This window comes from Orbicella faveolata, unplaced genomic scaffold (assembly GCF_042242905.1).
Source record: "Orbicella faveolata isolate gen_17 unplaced genomic scaffold, um_ofav_v1 contig_1, whole genome shotgun sequence".
In the NCBI taxonomy this organism is placed as follows: domain Eukaryota; kingdom Metazoa; phylum Cnidaria; class Anthozoa; order Scleractinia; family Merulinidae; genus Orbicella; species Orbicella faveolata.
In genome coordinates, this window is record NW_028301536.1 from 32,908,140 (window position 1) to 32,934,240 (window position 26,101).

At 40.9% G+C, this 26,101-nt stretch overlaps 4 protein-coding genes, 1 long non-coding RNA gene and 1 pseudogene across 5 annotated transcripts; 2 read left to right on the forward strand and 4 right to left on the reverse strand.

Moving 5' to 3' along the window:
* Positions 1-533: 533 nt before the first annotated feature.
* On the reverse strand, positions 534-2,003 carry LOC149118802 (uncharacterized; annotated as a pseudogene).
* Positions 2,004-4,522: 2,519 nt separating this feature from the next.
* On the forward strand, positions 4,523-6,961 carry LOC149118803 (uncharacterized). The gene is made up of 2 exons (XM_089281384.1): positions 4,523-4,635; positions 5,790-6,961. Exons 1-2 carry the CDS (start codon positions 4,566-4,568, stop codon positions 6,170-6,172), a joined length of 453 nt encoding a protein of 150 aa, XP_089137510.1. The 5' UTR covers positions 4,523-4,565; the 3' UTR covers positions 6,173-6,961.
* A 3,014-nt stretch (positions 6,962-9,975) lies between these two features.
* LOC149118804 (uncharacterized) lies at positions 9,976-13,095 on the reverse strand. The gene is made up of 2 exons (XM_089279633.1): positions 13,023-13,095; positions 9,976-11,304 (listed from the first exon to the last, which is right to left on the reverse strand). The coding sequence occupies exons 1-2, from the start codon at positions 13,044-13,046 to the stop codon at positions 10,129-10,131; spliced, it is 1,200 nt and encodes a 399-aa protein (XP_089135759.1). The 5' UTR covers positions 13,047-13,095; the 3' UTR covers positions 9,976-10,128.
* On the reverse strand, positions 11,172-14,332 carry LOC149118805 (uncharacterized). Its single transcript, XM_089279696.1, has 2 exons — positions 13,023-14,332; positions 11,172-11,304 (listed from the first exon to the last, which is right to left on the reverse strand). Exon 1 carries the CDS (start codon positions 14,201-14,203, stop codon positions 13,064-13,066), a length of 1,140 nt encoding a protein of 379 aa, XP_089135822.1. The 5' UTR covers positions 14,204-14,332; the 3' UTR covers positions 11,172-11,304; positions 13,023-13,063.
* Positions 14,333-17,539: 3,207 nt separating this feature from the next.
* On the forward strand, positions 17,540-22,828 carry LOC110054223 (uncharacterized). The gene is made up of 3 exons (XM_020760577.2): positions 17,540-17,888; positions 21,537-21,701; positions 22,433-22,828. Exons 1-3 carry the CDS (start codon positions 17,840-17,842, stop codon positions 22,654-22,656), a joined length of 438 nt encoding a protein of 145 aa, XP_020616236.1. The 5' UTR covers positions 17,540-17,839; the 3' UTR covers positions 22,657-22,828.
* A 1,240-nt stretch (positions 22,829-24,068) lies between these two features.
* LOC149118806 (uncharacterized) lies at positions 24,069-25,843 on the reverse strand. The gene is made up of 2 exons (XR_016204866.1): positions 25,758-25,843; positions 24,069-24,464 (listed from the first exon to the last, which is right to left on the reverse strand). It is a non-coding gene; the product is annotated as an uncharacterized LOC149118806 (long non-coding RNA).
* Between the last annotated feature and the right edge of the window lie 258 nt (positions 25,844-26,101).

A 26,101-nucleotide genomic window follows, 5' to 3' on the forward strand; every position in this document is an offset into this window, starting at 1 on the left:
ATTTATCCCTCTGTGGAAGCGAAATGCACTCTGGGAGTTCCTTTGCTGCTTTCCCGTGCTGTTCGTAATAAGAAAATATCCTCCATGTATACAAGTTTAGATAGACAAGCGGGTCGCACACGCGACATGACAAGTATACAGTCTGTAATAGTACCCAACGGTAAAAGCAGATTAGTGGGTAATTTTTTTGGAGCTATTTTGTACCAAGAGCTAATTTAATGCAATAGCACGGTCTTATTCTTTTACCAGAAGTGATCAGATTGATCATAGTTTCTTTGGTTTTGAATTTCCAAGAAACCACTTCAAATTAATACCGATTTTAAAAGCCATCCAAAACAGACACTCTATTACTCTTCACTACATTGCAATGCACTGCATTGCATCGCACTGCATTGCATGGCATTGCACGGCATGCACTACAAAGACCTAGAGCACTGCACTTGGTTGCATTCTATTATTGGCTGTTTTGGAAACTGATACCTGCATTATCATAGAAAATCATTACCCGTAAGGCTCAGATTGTCAGCTTTATTTTATGTACAGAAGAAAACTGCTGGAAGAAGCGTTGCCATGGAGATTAACATCATCATTTTGCTGTTCGCTATCTTCGGGCTCATGTTGCAGAGGTCAGCGGAGCAACAATACGCGTCACAGATGACATGTTCGTCACAATGGAGAATCCCGCTGGCATCGCATCTGTCGGCGCAGCCCCTTGCAAAGACTGAGCTGGAAATATTTTTTAAGACGTTTTGGGTCGTTATGTTCGCTTTGAAGCATCTCTTGAAACTTTCCCGGTGACTTCTTTAAGGTTCTCGTCACAGCTTTTCCAAGAAGTTGAATTTTCACAATGGTAACATTCCAGGCCGTTCACTGCGTCAGGGAAAATATTCCAAAGGTAAAATTGTATGTCAGTATACCAGAAAATTGACACGTTATGCGAGAAGAGAGACAGCTCTTACTTTTGTAATCCTAATCGTAATTCGAATTTCTCAGTCATCTGATTCCGTTTCCCCTATGGGTCTCAAAACTTTCTTAAACTAAATATGTAATATATATGATAGGTTTTGTTTCCAAAGGCAAATACAAAAATTAGCCGCTGTCGTTTGCGTTCTCCAAAATACACAGAACTTGGCCATTTCACGATGCTGTTTAAAGAGGAGGGCTAAGAAATATGCAAAGATTTACAATGAACTGCACAGCCATGTCGTTCTGCTCATTTCAAAACTTTTGTCTGGTGACGTTCTCGTTTCTTGCCGTCATGGTTGGCTTAAGCTGCAGCGAATATGAAATAAATTTAACATGAATATCGCTTTACTTACTCTTTTGAATGAAACTTTTTTTTCACCTCAGTTAAAGGAGCTCAGTCACGGTTTGCACATTTTGAAAAGTTTAGCCTAAATTTTTCAAATTCGTCGTTTACAATCCGTGTTAATCTTCGCCATCCTTGACCATCCTTGTTCCTTTATGGTTTATTATTATCTCTTTGATGTTTTTCTATCTTAGTAAACTATTATTTTCAGGTTTCCTTCCATTTAAAGGAGATTTTGTACGCGGCCAAAAAAAGAGACGAAACACCGTGACGGAGCTCCTTTAAAAAGCCAATGAATTCCGAATGGCAATTATTATGTCAAACATAATCTTTAAAAAGCGAGCCAGTTTATGATTAATGCTGGACATAAAACAAGGAATAGTTATTTTTCAGCTACTTTAAGGTTTTTCTTTTTGTCTTCCTAAATTGAACTACAGTTTCCCTTCCTGTTAAAACTCACTTCATATATTTCAATTCACTGCACGCAGACAAGTTGTCCCACGTTTTCTTTGATTTCTATGAACAACGATGTTTAAAAGGTTTTCCGCGATTACGCGCTGTTTAAAAAGTGTCGCACGGAGAACTATGTTTGTTATTGAGGTTTTTAAAGCAGGAGAATAAGACGTTGTACTATACCTGTTTGGATCATCTTAAAAACGCTAACCAAAATCCCGGCAAGAGTTAGATATTTCATGTCTGCCTTAATAGTACTTATTCTAGTCGGGCTAAACATCAGTCATCGATGTGACGTATGAAGGTGAATTTTAACATAATTTGTTGGTGCTTTTCTTCACCTGGCTTTGCATTGATTTAATCTTACCAGTGTTGCGCTGATTTCGAATCATGACATTGGACTAAAACAAAAAATTATATGGCATCCTCGTCTCGGAGAGGCGATGGTCAGCGCATCACTGTCGACAGGCTCTTAAGTGACTCAAAAGCCCGATTCTTGAGTGGCAGTCTTTGTTGCAGTTGGTACAGATGTAGTTTGTGGCCTCACGAACTGATACTTGTCGTTCCTTTCTCGCCGCCCGCTTGATTGTCGCCTCGGCCCTGGCCTTCGTCTCGGCCCTGAGTGCCCCCTCCTTCACACCGTGACGCCAGGCGGCGCGGACTTGCGCGAGGACCTCCCAGGTATTGGGATTGAATTCAGCGAGTCGCAGGTCACGCTTGCAAACATCCTTAAAGCGAAGGAGAGGTCGGCCCACGCGTCGGGCGCCCTCCCACAGTTCCCCGTAGAGGACTTGCCTTGGCAAGCGATCGGGTTCCATACGGTGAACATGACCGAGCCACCGTAAGCGTCTTTGGATGAGTAGTGTAGGGATGCTCGGCATGTCGGCTCGTTGAAGAACATTGGTGTTGGAGACTCTGTCCTGTCATTTGATCTGAAGGAGACGCCGAAGGCAGCGGAGGTGGAACCCGTTGAGCCGCTTCTCTTGTCTGGCGTATGTGGGCCACCACTCGCTTCCGTAAAGGAGAGTGGAAAGGACACAAGATCGGTAGACTTGCAGCTTGGTCCTCTCGCTCAACAGGTCGTTAATCCACACTCTCTTGTTGAGTTTGGCCATAACGCCGGCTGCCTTGGCGATCCTTGAACTGATCTCGACATCTAGCGACGCCTTGCTTGGCACTGTTGACCCTAGGTAAGTGAAAGAGTCCACGACCTCCAGTTCAGTGTTGTTGATGGTAATGACGGGAGGTGTCTCTGCATCTTGGGCTAGGATGTTTGTCTTCTTTAGACTGATGGTAAGGCCGAACTCCTTGCAGGCGTGAGACAGCTTATCAACCAAGCGTTGAAGGCCTGCCTCGCTGTGGGATGCCAGGGCAGCATCATCCGCGAACAACAGCTCGCGTATGAGCACTTTAAGGGTCTTGGTTTTGGCGCGGAGCCTGGCAATGTTGAAAAGCTTGCCATCTGACCTCGTCCGAATGTATACACCCTCCGAGCAATCGGCAAAGGCGTAGTGGAGTAACATCGAGAAGAAAATCCCGAACAGGGTTGGCGCCAAAACGCAGTTCTGCTTTACTCCACTGCTGACATAACTCCATTAGCAACATAAAAACTGCAGGGAATCAAACGATTTCTTAAATTACTAACGAACAGACAAATGAGTTATGCAAAAATTATTCAACATCTGTTAAATAATGACTCACAAGTTGTTTTCTGAAAACTCATCGACTCAATTTTAGTGTCGTCACTTCTCAGTCCCCGCCGAAGTATATGTATTTCATATTTCATCCGGGAGACCCAGATTCACGCAACAGTAAACTGGGTTGAAAGGGGGAAAAAGAGGAGCCGAATGCAGTGTAATCAACTCTTCGTGTGTGCTCCTGGGAGTACTAATTTTTTTAATTATTCACTTTTTTAAGAGAAAAGAGAAGATGCTTTATTGCAAAGCTAGCGAAACTAAATATGGTGAAGCTCGCATTATAATCCAATGGTGAGCGCTCACGGTGTGAACAAAGTTGACTTCTCTTCGCCCTTTCCATTAGCGATGTTATGAAACAAATAAATTAATTTATTCATACTTTTCGCTGGGCATTATCATCATCGATTGAAGATATTCTTTGGAAGTTCAGTGAGCACTCAATTAAGAAGCTCAGTCCTCTCGAGTTTCCCTCTTGATTTTCCCGTTATAACAGAACGTTCGAGGTTAACAAGTTTATATGGCTCCTTGCCCCGGTTTTGCAGGCCTGTAATCGGGCCGTGGGCGTTACGGGAGAATAATGCCTTAGAATAAGCCAATGAGAGCTCGCGTTATATCGGCTACAAACACAAGCCGTAAAATAAAGTACGAAATTAAACGTACTGCACGGGAAGAACAGGTGTCTGCTTGTTGCCGGATAATGATTGACCTAAAATGGCCTCATTTAAATGACGCAGTTTTTTTACTGTTACCGAATCTCCGAGAATTCTTCATTATGTTTCTTCATTGTTACAATTTTTAATCTGTTGATGGTCGCGTTTACATAGAGTTGGTATCAATTCCAAACCTTTATGAATTGTTGACTTCTGTAAAATTTCGTGTTCTGATCCGATAGGGTTTCCATGTAATTTCATTGCCTACAGGAGAATCAACTGTGCGTAGAGACTTTCTTTAGGCTGTTATTCAGTCACAAATACAACTCAACGCAGGTGTCCTGAAAAGGTTAGGCACTAAAATATTAATGATTAAAAGAAGCTTGTAAAATTTGTGTATGGGATGAAAGTTATTCAACACCAAATTGAGAAAATTGCCACCCAAATTGCGTACGAATGGCTTTCCCTACCCGTGTAAAACGCTGTGTTATTTTCGCCATGCTAACTGCTTACATACTGCCTGAAGGTAGGTACTATAATGTACTTTATTGTTGCATATCAGCAAATCAGTTTTGGAGAAAAATGCGAATCACTAACCCACAAAACAATCGATACCAGCCACGAATTTACAAACGCGTTTGTGAAGAAAACACAACGTTACGGTTTTGAGGCTTATTTTATCTATGAAATTATGAAATTGACAGGTGCTCTGCTGGTCAAACTTCACTACTGGCTTGCGTCGCGTCGATAGCCGAGCTTTCAGGATTGAAAACTTTCATTCCATTAAATTTGTTTCTTTTAAGCCAAAATACCGCGTTACTGCGCAACTGCGTTCTCTTTGGTTCGTTCAATTCGCCGTCTAGGTTTCTTTCTAGTTTGTTTGTCGAGGTTCGAAAGGTTTCTTTTTCGTTTAAACGTTAAGATATGCCATATTTGATATGACACTTTTCAGTTTAAGACGGAGAAAAGTAAGACCGGCATTTGGGTGTTGACTGAAGAGATTCATACACTTTTAAAATCGAAATTCTTCTTCCATCTCCGCATATATGTTTCTTGTCCATCGTTTCATTTTTTTCTTGTCTTTCATTCTCTTTTACTACAAATTGACACCAAAATATCTAGCAATTCATTTATTTATTTATTTATTTATTTATTTATTTAAAAAGCACTTCTTGAAATCTCCAATTTTCACGTTTCGACCCCCTCTCACCTGTTCATTGTTGTAACCACGTGACAGTGTCCACGGAGCGTATTTCAACATTGAAAAGGGGGAGAGGGGGGTTTGGCTATCGACAAAAAGATGTTTTTTTTCAATTACGGAAGGACGCCAAAAGAAAGCGTTTGTTTTGCTCAAATGTGTCAACACTTTTGTCCATGATTGTAGCCATTTATTTATGCACTGTTTGTTACTCCACGGCTTCCAATAAAGTAAACACAACTTACCTCATATCCCCCCTTGTCCATCGTTTCATTTTTTTTCTTGTCTTTCATTCTCTTTTACTACAAATTGACACCAAAATATCTAGCAATTCATTTATTTATTTATTTATTTATTTATTTATCTATTTATTTATTTATTTATTTAAAAAGCACTTCTTGAAAGAAAAAACTTAACGAAGCTGAGAGGTTACAGACAACTTTATTGTATATCCCTGATATCAAATTGTCTTCCTCTTACAGCCAGCAGTCTGCGTTGTAACAGGTGTCAGAGCCGTAAATCTTGGGAACACTGTAACGGAAACACGACAGAAACCAACTGCAACTTTACCGATGCAAGATGCGTAAAGTACAGCTACGAAAAGATGGACGCGAACTCTGACGACAGAGAAACAATGTTTGCGCGCGGTTGTCTGTCCCAATCCCAATGTTCCGGCAGTCTTCTCCCGGCATGTAAAGACCTACAAAAGTCTGGTGACAAAATGAAAGCAACTTGTAAAGTTTCGTGTTGCGGTGAAGATCTATGCAACTCACAAGTCAAGATAAACTCTTCGGTTTTGTTTTTGCTGGTGCTGTTTCTTATTCATGCCATTTTTGTAAAAGTTTCGCTTCGAAGCGCGAAGTAAAAACGCACTTCTTTTGACGCTTATATTCCTCTGGAAGATATTGTAGTTGTACAGTAGTGCACTTACAGCTTATCGTACCTTTCTTGTACTCTTCGGCGGTCGAGCCGTGATTCGTATTTGCCTAGTTTCTAGACCTCGATATTTCACCTCGATCAATCGTTTTCGGATCACGTGGTCCGAGGCGAAAAGAGTAGTTGCTTCCTGCCGTTCGTCTCGGTACGTCAACGAAATCAATTGACCGTTAAGGCCCGGGAGAAAGCCGTACAGGAATTAGGCAAGGTACCTATATGGGCTCGACTACGTCTCGCCAAATACCCACGACGAGAACAAAGGAGCCTGATTTGACGCCGAAGCGTACGTAAAAGGGTACGATTAAGTGTTTATCGTGCCCAAATTCGGCCAAGTTATGTATCGTAACCAGTTCAGTGCAGGGTATCAGGACAGGACGGCTTCTGATTGGCTAATTGCGAACTTGGGTACGGTAAAACGTAGCAACTAAAACCAGTGTGTGGGTAGAACGGTAGAAATATGTAAATATAAAAATAAAGATTGTTATATAAGTGCAACTTTTGGCTCGAATACAGAGTCATAATTTTGCGAACATGCATATACAACCAAAAGAAGTATTACTGAATAATAGTCCTTATCAGCATGTGGTTTGTAAATATTTTATGAGACGCTGTTTACAGTTTATAGAGACCGCATAAAGATTGGTGAGCAAGGTTAGTTACAAGACCAACAAAGTACGTCTGCACAATACTAGATTCTCGCAATAAATAGTGTTATGGATATGATGTTTTCACTGTGTAACTTCACAGATGCTCACAAGTGTAAAAGAATGTCAGTAGGCCTGTCCCAGTGCCTGCAATTACACACGCTTTAATTTGTGTTTGCGACGAACTTGTTAACCCGGTTAAAACTTAAGTCTCTCATCGGGTTTGCCAGGTTTGCGTTGTTCAATTTTTTTCCTGGTATTAATTCAGTTATTGCGTTCCTCAAGTACTAATTGTGAACCAGAACAACACAAGTTCGAACGACGCACGAAGGAAAAATGTTCCTTCCCCATGCAAATGTTTGCCTTCACATCGACGTTTTTCTCGATCCATTACGAAAACAATTAAGAATAAAAAGCAGCGATATTAAAGAATGACGTTTAGACGGCTCCATGCCATCATTCTCAAATTCAAATAAGATACGTTATGCGAGTTCGTTATACAGTGAATGTACGTGTGAAGGACTCAGTGTATATGATTAAGAGATAAAAATAATCGATGAATAAAAATAAAAATACCAAGCGTGGTGCGCTTCAACTGTCAAATTAAAATTTTGCTTTAATGGAGTCAGATTGAATGTTAAGTGTTGGTTTTTTGTTTTTGATGGAGAGCATTTCATAAATTAAACAATCCAGTTTCCCGCGGCATTTCTTGAGGATTGTAGATTGGTCACGGAGATCTTTGTTCCCCAGATTGTGTACGTCCCGCAGGTGTTTACCAATGACAGAATGCTTATGCTCATTAAAGCGCATTCTGTCATTGGTAAACACCTGCGGGACGTACACAATCTGAGGAACAAAGATCTCCGTGACCAATCTACAATCCTCAAGAAATGCCGCGGGAAACTGGATTGTTTAATTTATGAAATGCTCTTCATCAAAAACAAAAAACCAACACTTAACATTCAATCCGACTCCATTAAAGCAAAACTTTTTATTTGACAGTTCAGGCGCATCACGCTTGGTATTTTTATTGTTATTCGTCGATTATTTTTATCTCTTAAAAAATAATCATATGCACTGAGTCCTTCACACGTACATTCACTATATAACGAACTCCCATAACGTATCTTATTTGAATTTGAGAATGATGGCATGGAGCCGTCGAAACGTCATTCTTTAATTATATCGCTGCTTTTTATTCCTAATTGTTTATCGAAAACCTTAGTTATTAGAATTACGAAAACAATTTGAGAAAATCACAGTATTTGGCATTCAGCAGCCATGTTGGTCTTGTTTTTTCTTTTACTGTTTGGTATATTGCGCACAAGTTAAATTGCGCTACAGAAGTACATTCTACCAAGCTATATCATTCCCCTCACTTCAAAGCTCTTATGCCATCAGTTCTAAGTCCTTGCCACCTCTGAAAATGGTAGGATGACATAAAATGGTCAATTTCGTGCATTTTCGTCAATAACATCGCAAATCTTAAAATGCCTAACTCTCGAATCAACGCACCCCAAAATTTACATAACGATGAATGGTTTTAGACGTCTGGAATAAGTGAAAAGAAAAATTTGTTGGATTAACACCGTTTGATGGCCTGAGATTAAAATGATCATGATGATCGTGTCTGTCTGCCAATCATTGTTAATTATTTGCATAAATTGTCCAAAGAGAAACACAGCAGTGACTTGATACTTGCTAGGCTTAGCCAAAAGAATATTCAAATCTTACAGTGTTAGCTCGACACCGCGGAAATACGTTTTTTGACGTCACCGTAACTGGTCAGTGGTCATCACCATCAGGCTGTGCTGTCCTTCGATCGATCAGTTCTCCGAGATCAGTATTTTGGTTCGATTTAAGGTCGAAAATATCCTTGATACTTCTCGTTATTGGTGAGTTTGACGTCCTTAAATGGGTTTTTAATACTCAAACAATGTTCCGGTAATGAATAGGGCTACAGGGGAGTCATTTTGTGTGGAGTAATGTGTAGTTTGCTGACTCAAGCCTGGATCGTGTTGCTTCAGTCGCCCTCGCCTCAGAATTGTCGAAAACAACGACGGGTATCCAGCAAAGCAGAAGATTGGTTCTGTATGAAGCTTTTGCAAGAATTTTGAAGACTAGTTGGATTAAAAGTGTAATTTGCATGAAGTGGTTAAGGTACATGTAAGTCGGGACCGTTTTATTCACACTCACTTTGCGCCGACATGTGGTGCTTGTTCATTTAGATTATATTTCGCTACGCGTCAAAGAAACTTTGATAAGAATTTGCCTTTAAAGACTGGCTTGTTTGGCGTTTCTATCACCTTTCTGACTTTCTGCGCCTTTTGGAACAGATGAAATAATTTTTTTGTACCTGCCGTTTGCTGTCAGAATAAACATTTGTTCATTTTCATTCACAAGATATTTCTCTATCATTAAAGATTGTTTAAGCCTACATTTATATATAATGGTGGCATTTGCGAAGGGAGTAGAAATCGAAAATATTGTGATTTGTTGGCCGAAGCGAACGCTGGAAATACTGAAAACATTCAAGACCGCTCAATATGTTTGGTTCATAGACAATTTTTCCTCGCTTGAGGTCTTTTTTGTTTACATCAATTACATGTTGGTAGTACATGGAAATTGTCAAGACTGTTTCCTTGTACATGTATGCACAGGTAACTAAATATTTTAAAATGCCCAAACACCTGAATTTGTTTACACGAAACCGCTTCCACTTATGGGATGTGGTCAAGTTTCACATCTTTTAATTGTAAAATTAAACGAAACTTACCTAAGTTGAAGTTTGATTGAGATTCTACGAAGTCATTGGTCTGGAGCTAGGGAGTCAGGTGAGATATGCGCGCGAAACCAGAGCGGTCACACTTTAAGGGCGAATGATCAGGACTGTTGTAAATCAGTAGGGTGGGTAGCCCAGATGGGAGGGCACCTGACTCCCTAGCTCCAGACCAATGACTTCGTAGAATCTCAATCAAACTTCAACTTAGGTAAGTTTCGTTTAATTTTACAATTCTACTTCGTCATTGGTCAATGTCGCTAAGGAGTCACGTGAGACTTTAAAGCGTCATGATCATGAGCAAAACCATGAACATCAATCTATTTAATGCAATATAGATGACAACAGGGTGCTGTAACAAGGTACACACCACATCAAAATGTCATGTCTCTTCAAGTAACCTTACAGTAACAGTAACAATATGGTAAACAATTCTGGTTGAAACAGCTGTGTAAAAAGCATTTAACGGTGACTATGCAGCAGTTCATGTCCGAAGTTTGCGGCAGTGTCTTGGATAGGCTTATCATAAAACCGAGCAAAGGTGCTCACACTACTCCAACCTGCCGCAGACAAGATAGTGTCAATAGGGACCTGTTTCCCTTTTGCAGCTGATGTGGCGGCTGCTCTTGTGCTATGTGCTTTATATACACTAGTGTCAATTCCTGCTTTGGCCATGACATTCTTGATCCAGCGAGCGATAGTGTCAGTTGACACAGGCTTGTGAGGCTTCTGATAGCCAATCAGCAACTGGTCAGTTTCTCCTCGTAAGTGAGATGTTCTATCGATATAGGCGTGCAAATGTTGTACAACACACAGGTTCCGGTCAGCCTCGTATGCCAAAAACTCAATTCGACCTAGGTGCTTGCCCGGCCGAGTGGTCTTCAGTGGTGTTTCAATGGTAAATACACATGTGTTTGCAGTTAAATTCATTGAGGTCAGATTAAGCGCCTTCAGCGTCTGTACTCTCTGGCCAGACAAGAGGGCAAGCAACATGGTAAGCTTCCAGGACAGATCTCTCAGACTTAAATCCACTCCAAGAGTCCAGGTGGCAAGTACCTTTAGGACAGAGTTTACATCCCATATTTCTTTGTATCGTGGGAGGGAAGGCCTACTTTCGAAAACGCCTTTCACAAACCTGGTAACGAGCGGATGGCTGCCAAAATGAACACTCCTAGGAAGCACAATAATAGAGGACAGGGCACTACGTGCAGTGTTAATACAACTGTATCCCACACCAGTAGCAAAGAGGTCTCCAAGGAAATTTACGCCATCCTGTAAAGTGGCCTGAAGGGGATTAATTTTCCGTCGACAGCAGAATGATTCCCACTTCTTGTAGTAAGTTTGGTACTGGGTTGTGGTGCCCGGTCTCCAGGACTGCATGATTCTGGAAGCTGCTGTCGAAATTCCTTGGCTTTCAAGGGATCTCCAGACAAGTGGCACATCAGCAGCTCCAGTTTTGGATACAGAGGGTGAATCTTTTCTGGACTGCTCGGAAGAAACAGCAGTTTCTTTCTTTTGGGTAGTAGTACTGGATTGTCGATCAGCATTCTCATCAAGACAGGCCACCACGTTTGGGTTGGCCATTTTGGCACAATGATAATTCCTTGAACTTTCTCCTGTTGGAACTTCTGCAATACTCTGGAGATAAGAGAAAATGGAGGGAACATGTAAGGCACATATTGCTTCCATGATAAATGAAATGCATCAATTGCCACAGCCCCTGGGTCAGGATGCCAGGATACATAGGGCTGAAGCTGGTGGTTTATTCTGGAAGCAAATAAGTCAATGTTGGGCTCAACCTTTGCTGCATTGATGCAGTCCCTGGAAATAGTTCTGTCTAGTGTCCACTCAAGTTGCGAGTGAGACCGTCTAGATTGTCTATCAGCTTCCACATTCTCTACACCAGGGATATGGACGGCTGTCAGCCAAATATTTCTTTGGGCACACCATAACCAAATTTCTTTGGCTAGGTCATTTCTTTTTTCAGAGCTACTAGTACCCATATGGTTAATATCAGACAGGGCAGTCATATTATCCACCATGACCTTCACATGCTGCCCATTAATGATAGGTGAAAAAGATTTAAGAGCCAAGTATATGGCTAGGAGCTCTAAATAGTTTAGGTGGTTTCTGGCTTCCTCTGCAGTCCAATGTCCACCTGTACTGGTATCGTTTAGGGTGCAGCCCCAGCCAGTGGATGAGGCATCAGTTGACATGACAACAGTAGGCTCACCATGACTAATGACATTGTAACTGGTTTCAAGGTGTGTGTTCCACCACAATAATTCTGTACCAGCTTTGTCTGATACTACCATACAAGCATCATAATCACCCTTGCTATATCTTAAAGCAAGAGTTTTCTCCCTCTCTAACTGACGGAAATAGAGCGGGCCATACATGACACCTGGGAAACTAGATACCATATACCCAAGCGCCCTTGGAACCTCCCGTATAGTGGTTTCTTTGGCCTTCATAAGCTTGGTACAAATTGATTTGAGCTTGTCGACTTCTTCATTGGTCAAATAAATTTTCATCTGGACTGAGTCCAAGACAAACCCCCAAAATAATAAGTTTTGTGAAGGGATAAAAACTGACTTTTGAGGGTGAATAATGAAACCCAATGAGAGGAACATTTTCACAGTGTCTAGAACATTAGCTAGGCATTCCTCATAACTTCCACCTTGTAGGTACGAGTCATCAATATACGGTGAGTTTATATGCCCAAGTTGTCTCAAAACAGAGTAGGCTGGCTTCATTAGTTTAGTAAACTTCCTTGGGCAGAAAGCTAAACCATTAGGAAAACAGGTAAACTGATACAATTTGCCACCCCATTCAAACTTAAGGTACTTCTGGTCTGAAACCGCAATAGGTACGCAGTAATATGCGTCCTTGAGGTCAACAGAGGCCATATAGCAGTTAGGGGTAATAAGACTTATTACACTTTGAAGGGTATCCATTTTAAAGTGGTTGTATTGCACATGCTTATTCAGGTTTTTAAGGTTCAGGATCATTCGGTGAGAGCCATCTTTTTTGGGTCGCACAAAAACAGAAGAGATAAACTCCCCTGGTTCATGACTGGTTTCAACAACAACTGCCTTCTGAAGCAAGCTTGCAACCTCTTTGGAAATAATAGCATTTTCTTCTACACTAAAACATTTCACTGCAGGGGGGCGTGTTTGGCAAGGCTTAGTGTCAAATTCAATGTATTGTCCTGACACCATTTGAAGAATCTCAGTGTCTGAGGTGATTCTTTGCCAACAATGGACAAATTGTGCCAGCCTACCGCTTTTGAAGCAACTTGTTTGGGCAACAAGGTAAGCTATGAGTGTAGGAATAAAGCCTTCAAATTGGGTTACCTGTAACATGTGGAGCTTGGACATGATGTCATCGGCAGTATTTATTTCTTGGTGGTTTCCTCCTTTTTCTTCCAGGTTTTCTGGGGCTTCCACCTGGACTGGAAATGGCCCTTGCCTAAAAAAGGCTGGTCCTGTTTCTGGCGATAAGGAGGTTTGGTGAAAGATTTATTAGTGCTATTGTGCACTGCCGTGTGACTAATTCGGTTTGAGGCTCGAATTGCAGTAAGCTGCGACTGAAGCTCGTCGCCAAATAACAAGTTGGTAACCGGCGTTTGCGAAGAACACAGCGAGCCGTATTCCTTGTTAAGGTTGGGTTTGATAGCTTCCCGTCTACGAAGCGAGAGCTCGTAATTGGTGTGACCCAACAGGGCAATGGCATCAATTTGTGCTGTGACTAAGGCGCCCGTGTCGAGCTTGCCACTTTGCGTGCCCTGGCCTCGAAAATCCATGAGCTTCTGGGTTGATTGAGCAATAATGGCTCCAACCTTCACTATCATGTTCTGAATAGCGGACAATCTGAGGTCCTGCTTTTTCCCATGATGGGTTAATTTTCCCCAAATCTCTGGGTTCACTTTGGGGGCAACAAGCTTCTCGCGGTTTTCAGGGCGAGCGTATTTCTCGACCGTCTCTTTGACCTTGTTCTCACTCAGCTTCGAAGCCCATCTCTTATTGATAATATCTGCAAGTTGCTTGGATGTTGGGCTGCTCACCTTGTCATCTTTTGAGAAGTCAAGGGCCAATTTCTTTAAAAGATCGTCTTCGCCTTCATTGTTGCAGGAGTCCTGCGTTTTGGCGGACGACGTTTTGGCGCCTTCGGAGTCGTTCTCAGCGCTGGTTGCAAGAAGCTTTTGAACGTCCGAATCATCGCTTTCACCGCCAGTTTCAACAACATCACCGGCATCAACTCTAGGTTTCTTTGTTTCCCCATTTAAAGGGTCTAAAGTTCCAGAGCGAGCGTCTCGCTTCGCTGGGCGCTGCTTCGACAAAGCAGCGAAAGCTTCGCCCATGGCGGACAATGAACCCGCCATGTGATCCATGTTTCGGTCCAAATTAGTGAGTACTCTCAATAGCGAGTCGCTATTGTCGAGTGCAGGATCCTCTAGAAGGTCGTCTTCGACTTCCTCAGTAGGATTTTCCTTCGGTATTTCGTCGGGATCTTCTGGATGGTTTGTTTTCGCCATGATAAATACTTCTACGTGCAACTACTCTAAAGTTCGCTTACAAGTGACCGCTCTGGTTTCGCGCGCATATCTCACGTGACTCCTTAGCGACATTGACCAATGACGAAGTAGAATGCTGAAAAGACATTCAACATTTCAGAGAGGCAGTAAATCAACTCTTCAATGAAACCCACTAGTTTATTTTGTTTACTCACTCATTTGAAGCTTTTCGATTTCTATTTCCCTATCTTACATGTGTAGTGTATCAACTGATGTAAATAATTGACTGTTGTTGTTTTTCCTTTCATTTAATTTAATTCAGATGAGCTTTGCTCAATCACTACAAAATAATTTTTACATTGTATGTGCTTAATGAATTAGACATGTACATATCACGTGCTTTGAATCAGTATGAAATATTTATTAATTATGATCCCCTTAGTCATAATATTGTATCATCCTCCCTTCTGTAAGATTCTTACTTAACTTGTAACCACTTCATTACAAGACATTATAGCACCTGATGGCAATAAATTATATAATTATATGTACTTATTTTTTTTCCTGTGATATTTGGCTAACAAGTGGGTTTGTTTATGCCACTGTGTCTCTGAATTGGCTTACTGTCGTCTACAAACCATTGGTAATATATCTTCGCTACATCGAACTCAGATACTAGACACAAAAGCGTGTATTAAAGAACAGATACATTTCTTACAAATTAATATTTATTGCGTTTAGTTCATCACTTAAGTTCTACAACATTGCTTTTCTCCAGTGAGAAATTTTGTGCAAAGTCTGAAGTTGTAAGTTGCAAAAACAAGTTCCGTCAGTAGTTGCGAATCACTTAAAATCAGGCTTTGGTACTGTAAACTGAATGGCAGAAAGCAAGGAAATTAGAAATTGTCTCAAATACACGAGTGATAAAAGACATAAACTTGACTGAAATCTACAGACTCCTTTTTTTAGGTTTAGGGTTAAGGTTAGGCCTAAGGGACAAGGTGGAAGGTGCGGTGGCCTTGTGGTAAGTGCGCTCAGCAATGGATCGAGCGGTCCGTGTTTGAGCCCTTGTCAAGGACATTGTGTTGTGTTTTTGGGCAAGACACTTTTACTCTCACGGTGCCTCTCTCCACAAAGGTGTATATGGGTACTGGTGAATTTAATGCTGGGGGTAACCCTGTGATCAACTAGCATGCTATCTGGCAGGGGGTAGTAGAAATACTCCTAGTCGGTTCATGCTACAGAACCCGAGATAAGCCTGGCCTGATGGGCCACTTGGCTCTATGCAGACTTTACCTTTTACTTAGGGACAAGGTACTGCATCAAGTGGGGGAAGAGACAGCGGAGTCAGAACCTCCCACTTCCCATACCCTGTTCTCCCACTTACCATACCTCTATCTCTTGACTCCCACCCTTGTTCGTCCTGCTCCTGTCCCCTGTAAATTAAGAGACTCAAAACACATCTTAGTCATTTAGCTGCACACCCCTTGGGCATTTCCTTTTCCTTCGTTTTCAGCCTTGCTACTCTTACCCATGTCTTTCAAGTGAATGACCTATGACGTAACCACTGTCAAAGGGTTTCATTTTGGGCCTCATTTTGAGCCCAAGGGTGAATTTTTCTTTGCCCGTCGGCCTAGAAGTCTCTAAAGACACTAAATGAAAGTCAAGTAACATTTTCAGTTCTTGTTTTTGAAAGTATTTGAAGCCTTAATGAATGACAAAAATTAGCATTTTGCATTTCTCTCTGGATTCCTGCCCCCTATTCTCCCGAGCTCCTGCCCCCTGCCTCTCCCCACCATCAACAGATGGCTGAATGCCCGGGGGGGGACTCCCATATGGAATGGACGGGGATGCTCGTCGTCTCGCTTAGGGGTGTAAATTTCGGATTTTGGTCTCGCTTAGGGTGTTCTGGGCAAAATGTCATTATTTTTAGCCGTCAAGGTCTCGTTAAGGGTTGCACACGAAGAAATAACAAAACAGAAAGAATTTTGATTCTTTATATTTACTCAATTCATATAAACAAATTCGCCATCATTAAATGTCACTGTACTTTTTATTTGTCTGTTTTATAAACTGGTCTCTTTTAGGGGTCTGCATAAGCTTCGGCCACGCCCAGATTGGTCTCTTTTAGGGGTTAAATTCAAAATTTCCGACGAGCATCCCCGTCCACTCCATATGGGAGTCCCCCCCCGGGGCTGAATGTCCAGGAGAGGAGTTGCCATATGGAGAGCATTGGTCAGTGTTCTCTCCGTTGGTGTTTTTACAGCATTGGTGTTGTGGAAATCATCCATGGACAGTATCTAAAAGGATTTTTGCTGAGCCAAAATAGAAAAAAATGTACAATAGAAGAAGTTTTCTATTGGGAAATCCAGATAATAGTAATATGTAAACAAATATTAATCTTAGAAAGTTATACAGAGTCTCAGGCTCTAAGGTAATGTGGTCAGAAATTATCTGGGTGGCCTTACAATCAGAAGATTGCTGTGTGAATACAGGGGGGATAGCCTATTTATAACTAAAAATGAAATTCATTTATTGAGTTTTAATTGGAAGTTGTTATTACCCAGATTTTATGGTATTTTTATTGTCTTTCAATAACATATGCATGTATTTTTAATTACCCTTTTAACAGCTTTGTATTCCATGTCTTCTGCCATCTTAAGATAATCAGATGTCATGTACTTCTTGTGGCTTTTTCTAATAGCTAATTAGCTTTTTTTCTTAACTCTAATAGCTATGCCACTAGTTTAAAATAATTTTCACACTTTAGAGGCGGTAAAAGCAAAATACAGAACTACAACAATTCGAAATTATGACAAGAAACAAAGAAACAATAATAAACATGAAAATTTAAAATTTTATTTTCGCCAGCCTCAAGCTTACTGAAGTACAGTAGAATTAAAATTGGATATTTTATGATAAAACATACCTCGGTGAATTCTTCCCCGAGTTGAGGCTAGATTTTGAACCCTTTTAAGGATTCAGTCCTACACTTGTTACACCAACGTGTCCAAGATTTATACGAAGCTCTGCTTCGATTTCGGCCAACTTGGTCCATAATTCGGTGATACCGAGTGGAGACAGGACGACCGTGTTTACTTACGCGAGTGCCCCCAATCGAACAAGTGGACGAACACGAGCTTGTCTTCCCGACGAATTTGATCGAAATGCCGTTGACGTACCGATTCACACGGTTCAAGCCCATCAATTCAACAAACTTGAGAAGTTGATGTCCTCAGAACACCGCTGCAGCAACACAAAAGTTGCTTAGTTTTACCCTTAGCGCACATCGTAACGTAAATTGCCACTGGCTCGCCGCTTGCGAGCATGAACTTTCACGAAAGAACACCAATTTCACACCGTGTGCAAGTTCAGTTTGGCTTTGGCACAATATATAATATTAACTGAGAACTATCCAACAAATGAGCGGAGTTTAAAAGCTAAGTTTACAGTGTGCGCTCTAAGTTTTGTATCTTTTTCACTGTCGACAAGACTCGCTGCGATAACAATGTAAAAGTTGCAGGCATTTTGTAGTTTTGTTAAGGTGTACCGCTGACCAGCAAAATACTGTATCGCGCCCCAAAAAACGTATTTCCGCGGTGTCTGTTAGCTCTGATCTTCTGCCCAGACCAACTCCACGAAAGGATTCAATTGACAATGAAGGTTCTATTTGCAGTACTGATTGCCGTTTCTTTATTCGCAGTAGGTAAGTTCGGTCTTTATTGCTTACAATATCGGATACTGATTAAACTGATGTGACTCCTTTCTTTAGCAATGGTATTTCAGAAACAGAACGACTCCCTTTCTGGCTTAGACGGCGTTATTCTAATTTATATATCGCTGGAGTGTATTTTAGGGCTTATAAACGTCTAATGATGATTTAGTGTCGTGGAAAAATCTCTCGGCTGATGCCTAATGGTACGATTTGTTATATTTCACACGGTCGCACACACTTGAACTGAGTAAAAATGTTTCTGAACTGCTCTAGCGTACGAACTCACAGAAGCTAGGACTCGCAGAAGATAAAACTCTTTGAGTTTTCTTTGATATTTCTTTGTTCCCAGTTTTATTTCAGAAACAATCGATCGATTTGCTGGCTTCAGTGAATCAAATGTAACTCTTCACGCCGGCTTCGCCTGCAGAACAGGAGGCGTAACAGAACTACCAGGGGATAAAAATCTTTCAAACAAGCTATGCGTCCATTTACTGAAAAGTCTTAGTTTGAATTCTTTTGTTTTTTTCGGCTCAAAAGTTGATTAGAAATAGCCCATACATCTCAACCTTGGCGACATTTCTTTTCATTGTATAACCCGGCAGTTCTGGTCGCCATTAAAAGACTTCACCTATTCTACATTGCAGTTGTTGGTCTTCCGTTGAGTCACCTCAGTGATAAAGGCCAGCTGATAAAATACAGCTTGAACAATACTGCTCATTTAAGAAACATTAAACGACACTTAAGTAAACTTTCCATAACTACTTTCTTGCATTATTTATAACTTGCTTCGTTTTAAGATAGTTGTCATTTTCTGGCTTTTCTTGGTTAAAATGTCCTCCAACCCTAAGTTAAAATTAAAAAGGATCCAGATTTACTGCTCGGTTTTGCAGGATTCTCGCAATAGGCAGCTTGGTAAAACGTGATCGCAGCTTGCCAAACTGAAGTCGACGGGAATTTGCATGACAGCACTTGTTATATCGGTACCTTGGATAAAAACATCACATAATTTGGCAAAATAACACTGAAACTATGGCAATTTTAGCAAAGGTTTGTCGATATTACAGATTTGGAAAAACTCAAGCTGTTCGACAGGAAAGCCTATAAAAACGAAAGATCAAATTCCAATTTAAGGACGTTTGTGCTAATTGTTTCTGCGCATCCTTACTACGCACGCAAATTCACGCGCCACTTCACGCATGAGAGCGCGGGCTAAGTAATAAAACGAACAGTGATAGGGCAGATGACCATTGCTATAGCTTTGCCTGGATTTAACGATCTTGGACGTCTGGTGACCCCTACTTTTCTTTCCAGAAACATATTTTATTTACAATTATCTCCACATTGTCCAAAAATGAACAAAACATCAATGTGGGAAGTTAAAAAAAATTCAAGATTTCTGTCCACGGGACATCGAATCCTGCCATCTTGCTGCTGCCAAGCGCGTGAAACTATATGGTCGCTAAATGCGAACTTGTTCTTTAAGGAACCTCACGAGTTGGCTAAATTTATTTAATAGGTCCACTCAAACAATATTTGGCAGAGAACATTTCATTTCAAAGATCTAAATACAATATTTTTGGCTTACAGACACTGTGGCCTTATTCGCTAATGAAGCCCGATTTTTTCAGATTTAGGGTGTTCTTCCGGGCATGTTCTCTCCAAAACGAAGTCGGTGACCCTCCATTTTTTGTTACATTTCTGACATAACTAACTCATCATCCTACAGTAGTAAAAATCTAAAAAAAAAATCAATGTTGGAAAATTTTCGCGCGAACGTCCTTAATAGCATTGTGCAATGAATAGGTGGCAATTATTGGACGAGGTTGAGCTAAATATCATGATTTGTCAGTGGAGAGCAGATCAATTATTTGAGGCAAATAATTGATCTTTTTTTTTAAATAACCGAGTTCAAAAATCGTTTAATCATTCGATCATCAAATTTGTTTTCTTATTTAAATCACTCTCTAACAGCTCAGAGGAGCAATCTGCCATTTTTCACCAGAGATCATGGGGGCTACAATTACGCATGAGCAGAATATTATTTGCAGCCAAACACATTTAGACGGTGCTACGCATGAGCAGCCCAGTATTTGTAGGTGGTTATTTGTAGGTCATGTGGTAGGTTCTCGGCCAATATGAAAAGGAAGAAAAAGTGCAATGCATCGAATGTTAATAAAAGCTAATGAAGTCAGGAGACGTTCATAGTTCTTACCTCGACCAAGAGCGAGCTCAGAACGGATCCAGAGTGGTCTCAGAAAACAACACAGAGTGGAAGTTATACACTAGATTACATTGGAAGATACACAATCGAAGCGATCGGTGACTTTGATTGAGCGTTCGGGCCTGAGACGTTGACAGTGTTGTGATGTCAAAAAAACGTTTAACTCATTTTTTTTTCCAGATTCTTGCTACGTTTATATAATGAGATAAGTGTTGGCCTGCTCAGCACCTTAGCTACAATCATGGACAAAAGCAGTTGAGACACTCCCCGAAAAAAACCTGTTTCGTTGAACACATGAGTTTTTCAATCTCCAATTTTCACGTTTCGACCCCCTCTCACCTGTTCATTGTTGTAACCACGTGACAGTGTCCACGGAGCGTATTTCAACATTGAAAAGGGGGAGAGGGGGGTTTGGCTATCGACAAAAAAGATGTTTTTTTTCAATTACCGAAGGACGCCAAAAGAAAGCGTTTGTTTTGCTCAAATTTGTCAACACTTTTGTCCATGATTGTAGTCATTTATTTATGCACTGTTTGTTACTCCACGGCTTCCAATAAAGTAAACACAACTTACCTCATATCCCCCATTCTGCCGTTAAAATGACTCGAAACAGGTCAGCTTCAGGTGATTGCTAACAGCCAAAATAGTGTTTGACTTGCCTACCGATGCAGCCCATCATTTTCTTAAGAAACTAATAACTTTGTTCGTGCATTTTCTCCTTCAGTCTTGAGTCCCTTAGAATCAATTTTTCTCTCTAAATTTTCTAAATGTATTTGACTGCAAATAATATTCTACTCATGCGTAACTGTAACCGTGCTGAGCAATGCATAGCAGATCGCTTCCTTGAGCTGTCAGAGAGTGATTTGTATGAAAACAAACTAGGTGATCGAATGATAAAACAGTTATTGAACTCGGTTATCTAAACATATTATGATTGATCAGTATCTCGCAGATCAATTATTTTCGCCTCAGTCTTTGGCTCCGGCAAATCACGATGTTTTGGTCAACCTCGTTCAATATATAATCTGCGAATTATTTCACGGACGGACCATTATTTTTCTAAAACTTTCATGGTCCATCACTAAGTGTCAAATGAACTTAGGGACACTGCCAAGACTGATTTTCACTAGCGCATACGCATGCGCATAAGCATACGGAACATACGAAGACATTTTAAGGTGGTGTTAGGAAGCTTCTTTTGCTAAGAAATTTCCCTGATAAAAGGTGCTCGTTATCAACATCTTATACCGTCTACGTATGTTGCTTGAGCTTATGACTATGCCCCAGTGAAAGCCAGTAAACAAATATAAACAAATACTGCAATAGAACATGAGTAAGAATCCCAACTGGTGGGAGGCCAGCCAGTTGGCGTATAAGGGCTTCTAACTAGACTCTAATTAGATTGATTTTTCTTTTAGCATGGTCGATCACTTGTTATCGATGCGGTGGAGTAGCACCAAGCTGTAAATCCGCGGGCTCAGCGACAGTGGAGTGTGACGACCCCTCGCAGCCAAATTTTGTGTACGCCTGTCGAGTGTACACAGTTAACTACACCTCACTGGATCGCGTCCTCGAGTTTAAAAGTAAGTAAAAGCATCTCATCAGAGCCTTTTTCTACCCTCAAAACTCCGCCACAAGGACTAGAGGAGGGACATGAGTTTAGGAGCAAAACACCATGTGGACAAGTCATTATATTAAGGGAATATAAACACAGATTATGGGTGGCAAACTTGAAAAAATTGACGTGTTCTTCCAAGAGGGCTGCTCTTTCAAGACGTGCTATTTCAGGGTGGCTCTTTTTTACAGGGAATTATTGAAGTTTAACTTGTTTAGGGGACAGTTTCATCACCTCGTACCAAACAGGAGACTTAAAAAAATGGCTTAGGAGAGAACTTATGACCATCCTAAGAACTACTTTGTTTACTTAGCCTGGAGCCAACCTTATATACATACATACATACTTTATTGTTACCTCCCCAATGGGGCTTTTCAGGAACAATTACTTAAATTACTAAGTTACTAATAACTACACAATCAAAGCTTGACACTACGAACCGTATTTTCCCACTTAGGTCCAGAGCAACTTTGCTTAATAGGAGTTATATAATTATATTACACGGCCCAAAATGCTTGGGTAAAAAACGCACCTCCCTCCCTCCCAAATGAAATAGAATACTGTAAATTACTTTTTTTTAGAACACTAAGCCACAAAACCACAAGAAAATCTACAAGATTGTTGTCTCGGGGTGTTCCCAAGAATGCATTGCGTTGACCAACATAAATCGGCGTCTTACAGTTTTTTTTGGTGACACAGGCTGCTGCTTATATGAAGACTGCAATGACGATCCATGCAAGGGTTTTGAAAACAGAGTTTGCTCCAAGATGGCCAGCTGTCAGTCAGACAAATGCAACTCTGACTATGCCACAGCAAAAGCTTCCCAGCAACCAACCATGCCGGCCAAATCGCACGCCAGCGGAGTAGTTTTCCACAGTCTTGCTGGTTTTCTTATGGCCCTTGCCGTGGGGTTAGTTTTGTAATAGTAGATTTGAGGAAGAGAATAGTGGTACGCCTCTTTCATGAGTGGTTTTGATAATCAACGTAGTTTGACTGTCCTTTAAAGAAGAAGAGTGTAAGCTAAGCCAAGTCACCAAACGGAGAAACATGACTTAAAACTTGTGATGCTTCAATAAAGTTGAACTCACTTAATCATGTAAGTCTTCGTTCATCCTTGTATCATACGACTGTATACATTCCTTATTTACATTTCAACAGTAAAAACGTTTCGCGACTGCCACTAGAGCACCGTTTTACCCAGATCGCGCCTTCGGGAGAGGAGCGCGGGCTCCTTTCCCGAACAGCGGTTGGTAATCGAGCCAAGTAGATCGCAAAAGGGCGAGGAAGACTGACTGTAGCCTTGTCCCCAATCCCCTGGAGTTTATCTTTGGCTCGGCTCGATTCTCTGAACTGATCCAAGTACACGAGCTAGTTCAGAAAACGTCCAAATAGGAAGACTGAGAACTAGCTTTCGATACTCTCTGATGTTGTGAGACGACAGTTTAATTCATGAGCAAAGGGCAATGGTGATCAATGGTGATCTATTCCAGAGGTCCCGGGTTCGAATTCTGCCTAAAGACCGAGTAATCAACCCCTCTTTCAACTTTTCGCGCAGCATTTGTTGTATTACAAGTATGTAAAGACGCGCTGAGGGCCAACTCCATATATTTGATGATTTCTATTAAGCACTTAATGACTGGCCCTAAGAAAAACAATGAGTTTTGTTTCCTCTCGACCCTGAATGCCGTGGAGAACATTGGGGTCGAGGGAAAACAAAACTCACTGTTTCTCGTGAGGCCAGTCTTTAAGTGTTTCGTTATTACCTCCAAGCTAAAAGTAGAATAAACCGCGACAAAATTATTTCCTTGACGCCGACTGGCAACTAGCGAAAATTTGCCCTTGTTTCAGGGTGCACGGCCAGATCACGTGCGAGTCGTAAATTCGATTTGTTGTTTTAATTTCCCCTAAGGAGTTAGTGAGTTTTGTTCGCCCTTGAGAGTAAGTGAGTTTTGAAGGACACGTGACACGTTCTCCTCCAGTCGGCCGCGGTAAACGTTTGGAGTTTGGAGGTTTAACAGAGTTGTTTGACACCCGATGAAAGCGCCATGTTTGAAACGGGACTTGATGCAACATACATATAATTGCATGGTTTTGTTTTTATTTATTTGCGTCACATAAAAACATGAGTGTTTTTCGCCATAAATATTTTGGAAGAAAGCTCTTTTTAAACCCGAGACGCAGAGGACATTTTAATTTTCAGATGTTTACCTTCACCTCATTCAGCAAACAAAGGAATGTCTATTTTGGGATCGACGCAGCATTCCACTAACTGAAGATTATTATGAATTGCATTAATACATTTAAATCGGGGCTTTCCCAATAATTTGATCCACCGCATGTTTCTCATTGTTTATTCGTATTTATTTCCCTTTGCAATTACCTTCAGACCCCAATCGACTCATAAACTATCTGAGCTAATATCTGTATCTAAATGGCAGCCTGATTCATCATCGGCATCGGCGGAGAATCTGTCAGTATAAGAGGTTGGATCTCTTTTGCTCGGCGCTGGAGCCTTCGTCCTCAAGAGATGAGACTTCATCATGTGCAAGACTGGAGCCTTCATCCGCCGATATACTGGAGCCTTCATCTGCAAGACTGGAGCCTTCATCATGTGCAGGACTGGAGCCTTCATCATCTGCAAGACTTGGGCCTTCATCGTGTGCAAGACTGGAGCCTTCATCCGCCGGTATACCCTCATTGAGAACTCGAGTGGAGCCTTTGCATATCAATGCTGCAAATAATAATTAATTTATGTTGTTATGGTCAAGTGGTAATAGCTTAATCTAAATGTTGTCCGCCGGGCAACAATTACGTAACTGTCGCTCGCTCCCCCACTACCCATGATCCAGTGGTTACTTTGACTTCTTCTTGCCTTATTACTTTACACTAAACCCCAGCTATATAACAATAAACTTAATCACTGCTCTTCGGGAAACAGTTGAATTTTTTTTCCCTTCGAAACTCGAAGTTTCCTTCGAATTCCTCCCAAGAAGCATGGAGATCTAGATTCTCGGGAACACAAAATTAACCTCGAGATCAAAGATCAAGTGTACAATATACACTTGGTGATCTAAGATTGCCCTGATACAAAAAAGTGGTTTCCATTTTGACCAAAAATTCTGATTTGAATTTCCGGAAATTTCCAGTAAGATCATTTTCCGAAATTTCCGCAAAAGATGAAAAACAACACGAGGTATACTCAAATTTTCGGAAATTTCGCACAGGGAATATCCGTTCCATTTAATTTTCGTCCAGGAAATATCCGCAACATTTATTTGCCCCCATTAGGAAAGTTCTTCGATTTTTGGTTGAAGGAAGCGCCCAATATTTTAAAGAAAATTACAATTTGACTGTGCAGTAATAAGTAAAACCGTAAAAATAACGAATAAAGAATTTAGTTTCACCTTGCTCACTGTTACGGACTGATGTGGACCGGGCTGTCTTCAACAGCATTGTAGTTTTCAAGGCAAATTGGCGAATAATGAAATATTTCGACAGCATTTTTTGTCCCATGCAGGGCTTTTTCATAACTGCTTCTCTTTCTTCAGGTTCAGTTTTTCGACTTGCCTTGCCGAAAAGGAAATCAAGACGACAAGAACACCATATTTCTCTGGATTTCTCTTTTTTTACTGGCATCTTTAACCCATGAATCATTGTGAAATATTCACGCTACATTATTAACTAAGAAAAAAAAAATGTCATGAAAAATCAACTCTGATTCACTTACCCTAGAAAATGGAATTTTTTCCCGTTAAACTGCGTTTTGGAATCCCGAATTCGACTGTTGCATTGCTACATTTGACTACTACTTAACAGTTAAATTAGCTAGTCGTGCGTGAGTTTACCTTTCCTTGCACTTAGTTTTGTTATTCGTTTAGTCTAGATCTGAGTACTTTGGCCTCTGTTTCTTCAGTCATTCGGACCTTAAAAGTCTTGAAACCTCCACGAACGATTACGTTAAGGCTAGCTTTCGTTTAAGAATCTTTCCCATCAACAACAATAAAATCAAGCGTGATTCACTTACCCAAGAAAATGAAGAAAAGAAAATTTTTTGTCATGATTAATTTTCCGGGTCTTCGGAGAGAAAAAGAGATTTGCCACCGATTAAACCAGGACGTTTGGAATCGACAAATTCAATCAGCGATTTGCCCGTGCCTTTATAAAACGTTGTGTCAACAGAGGAAAGCAAATATCTAATTGAAACGCTCTTTAAACCTAACTGAAATAATAGTTTGCAATTTTGTTGAAATTATTGACAGGCAATTTTGATGTCCTGTTTCAATGGGGAAATCTCCAGTTGTTAATTCAGTTGTGTCACGGTATTTATCCCAGATAAGCACAACTCTTACTTGGTATGCGAAAATAAAC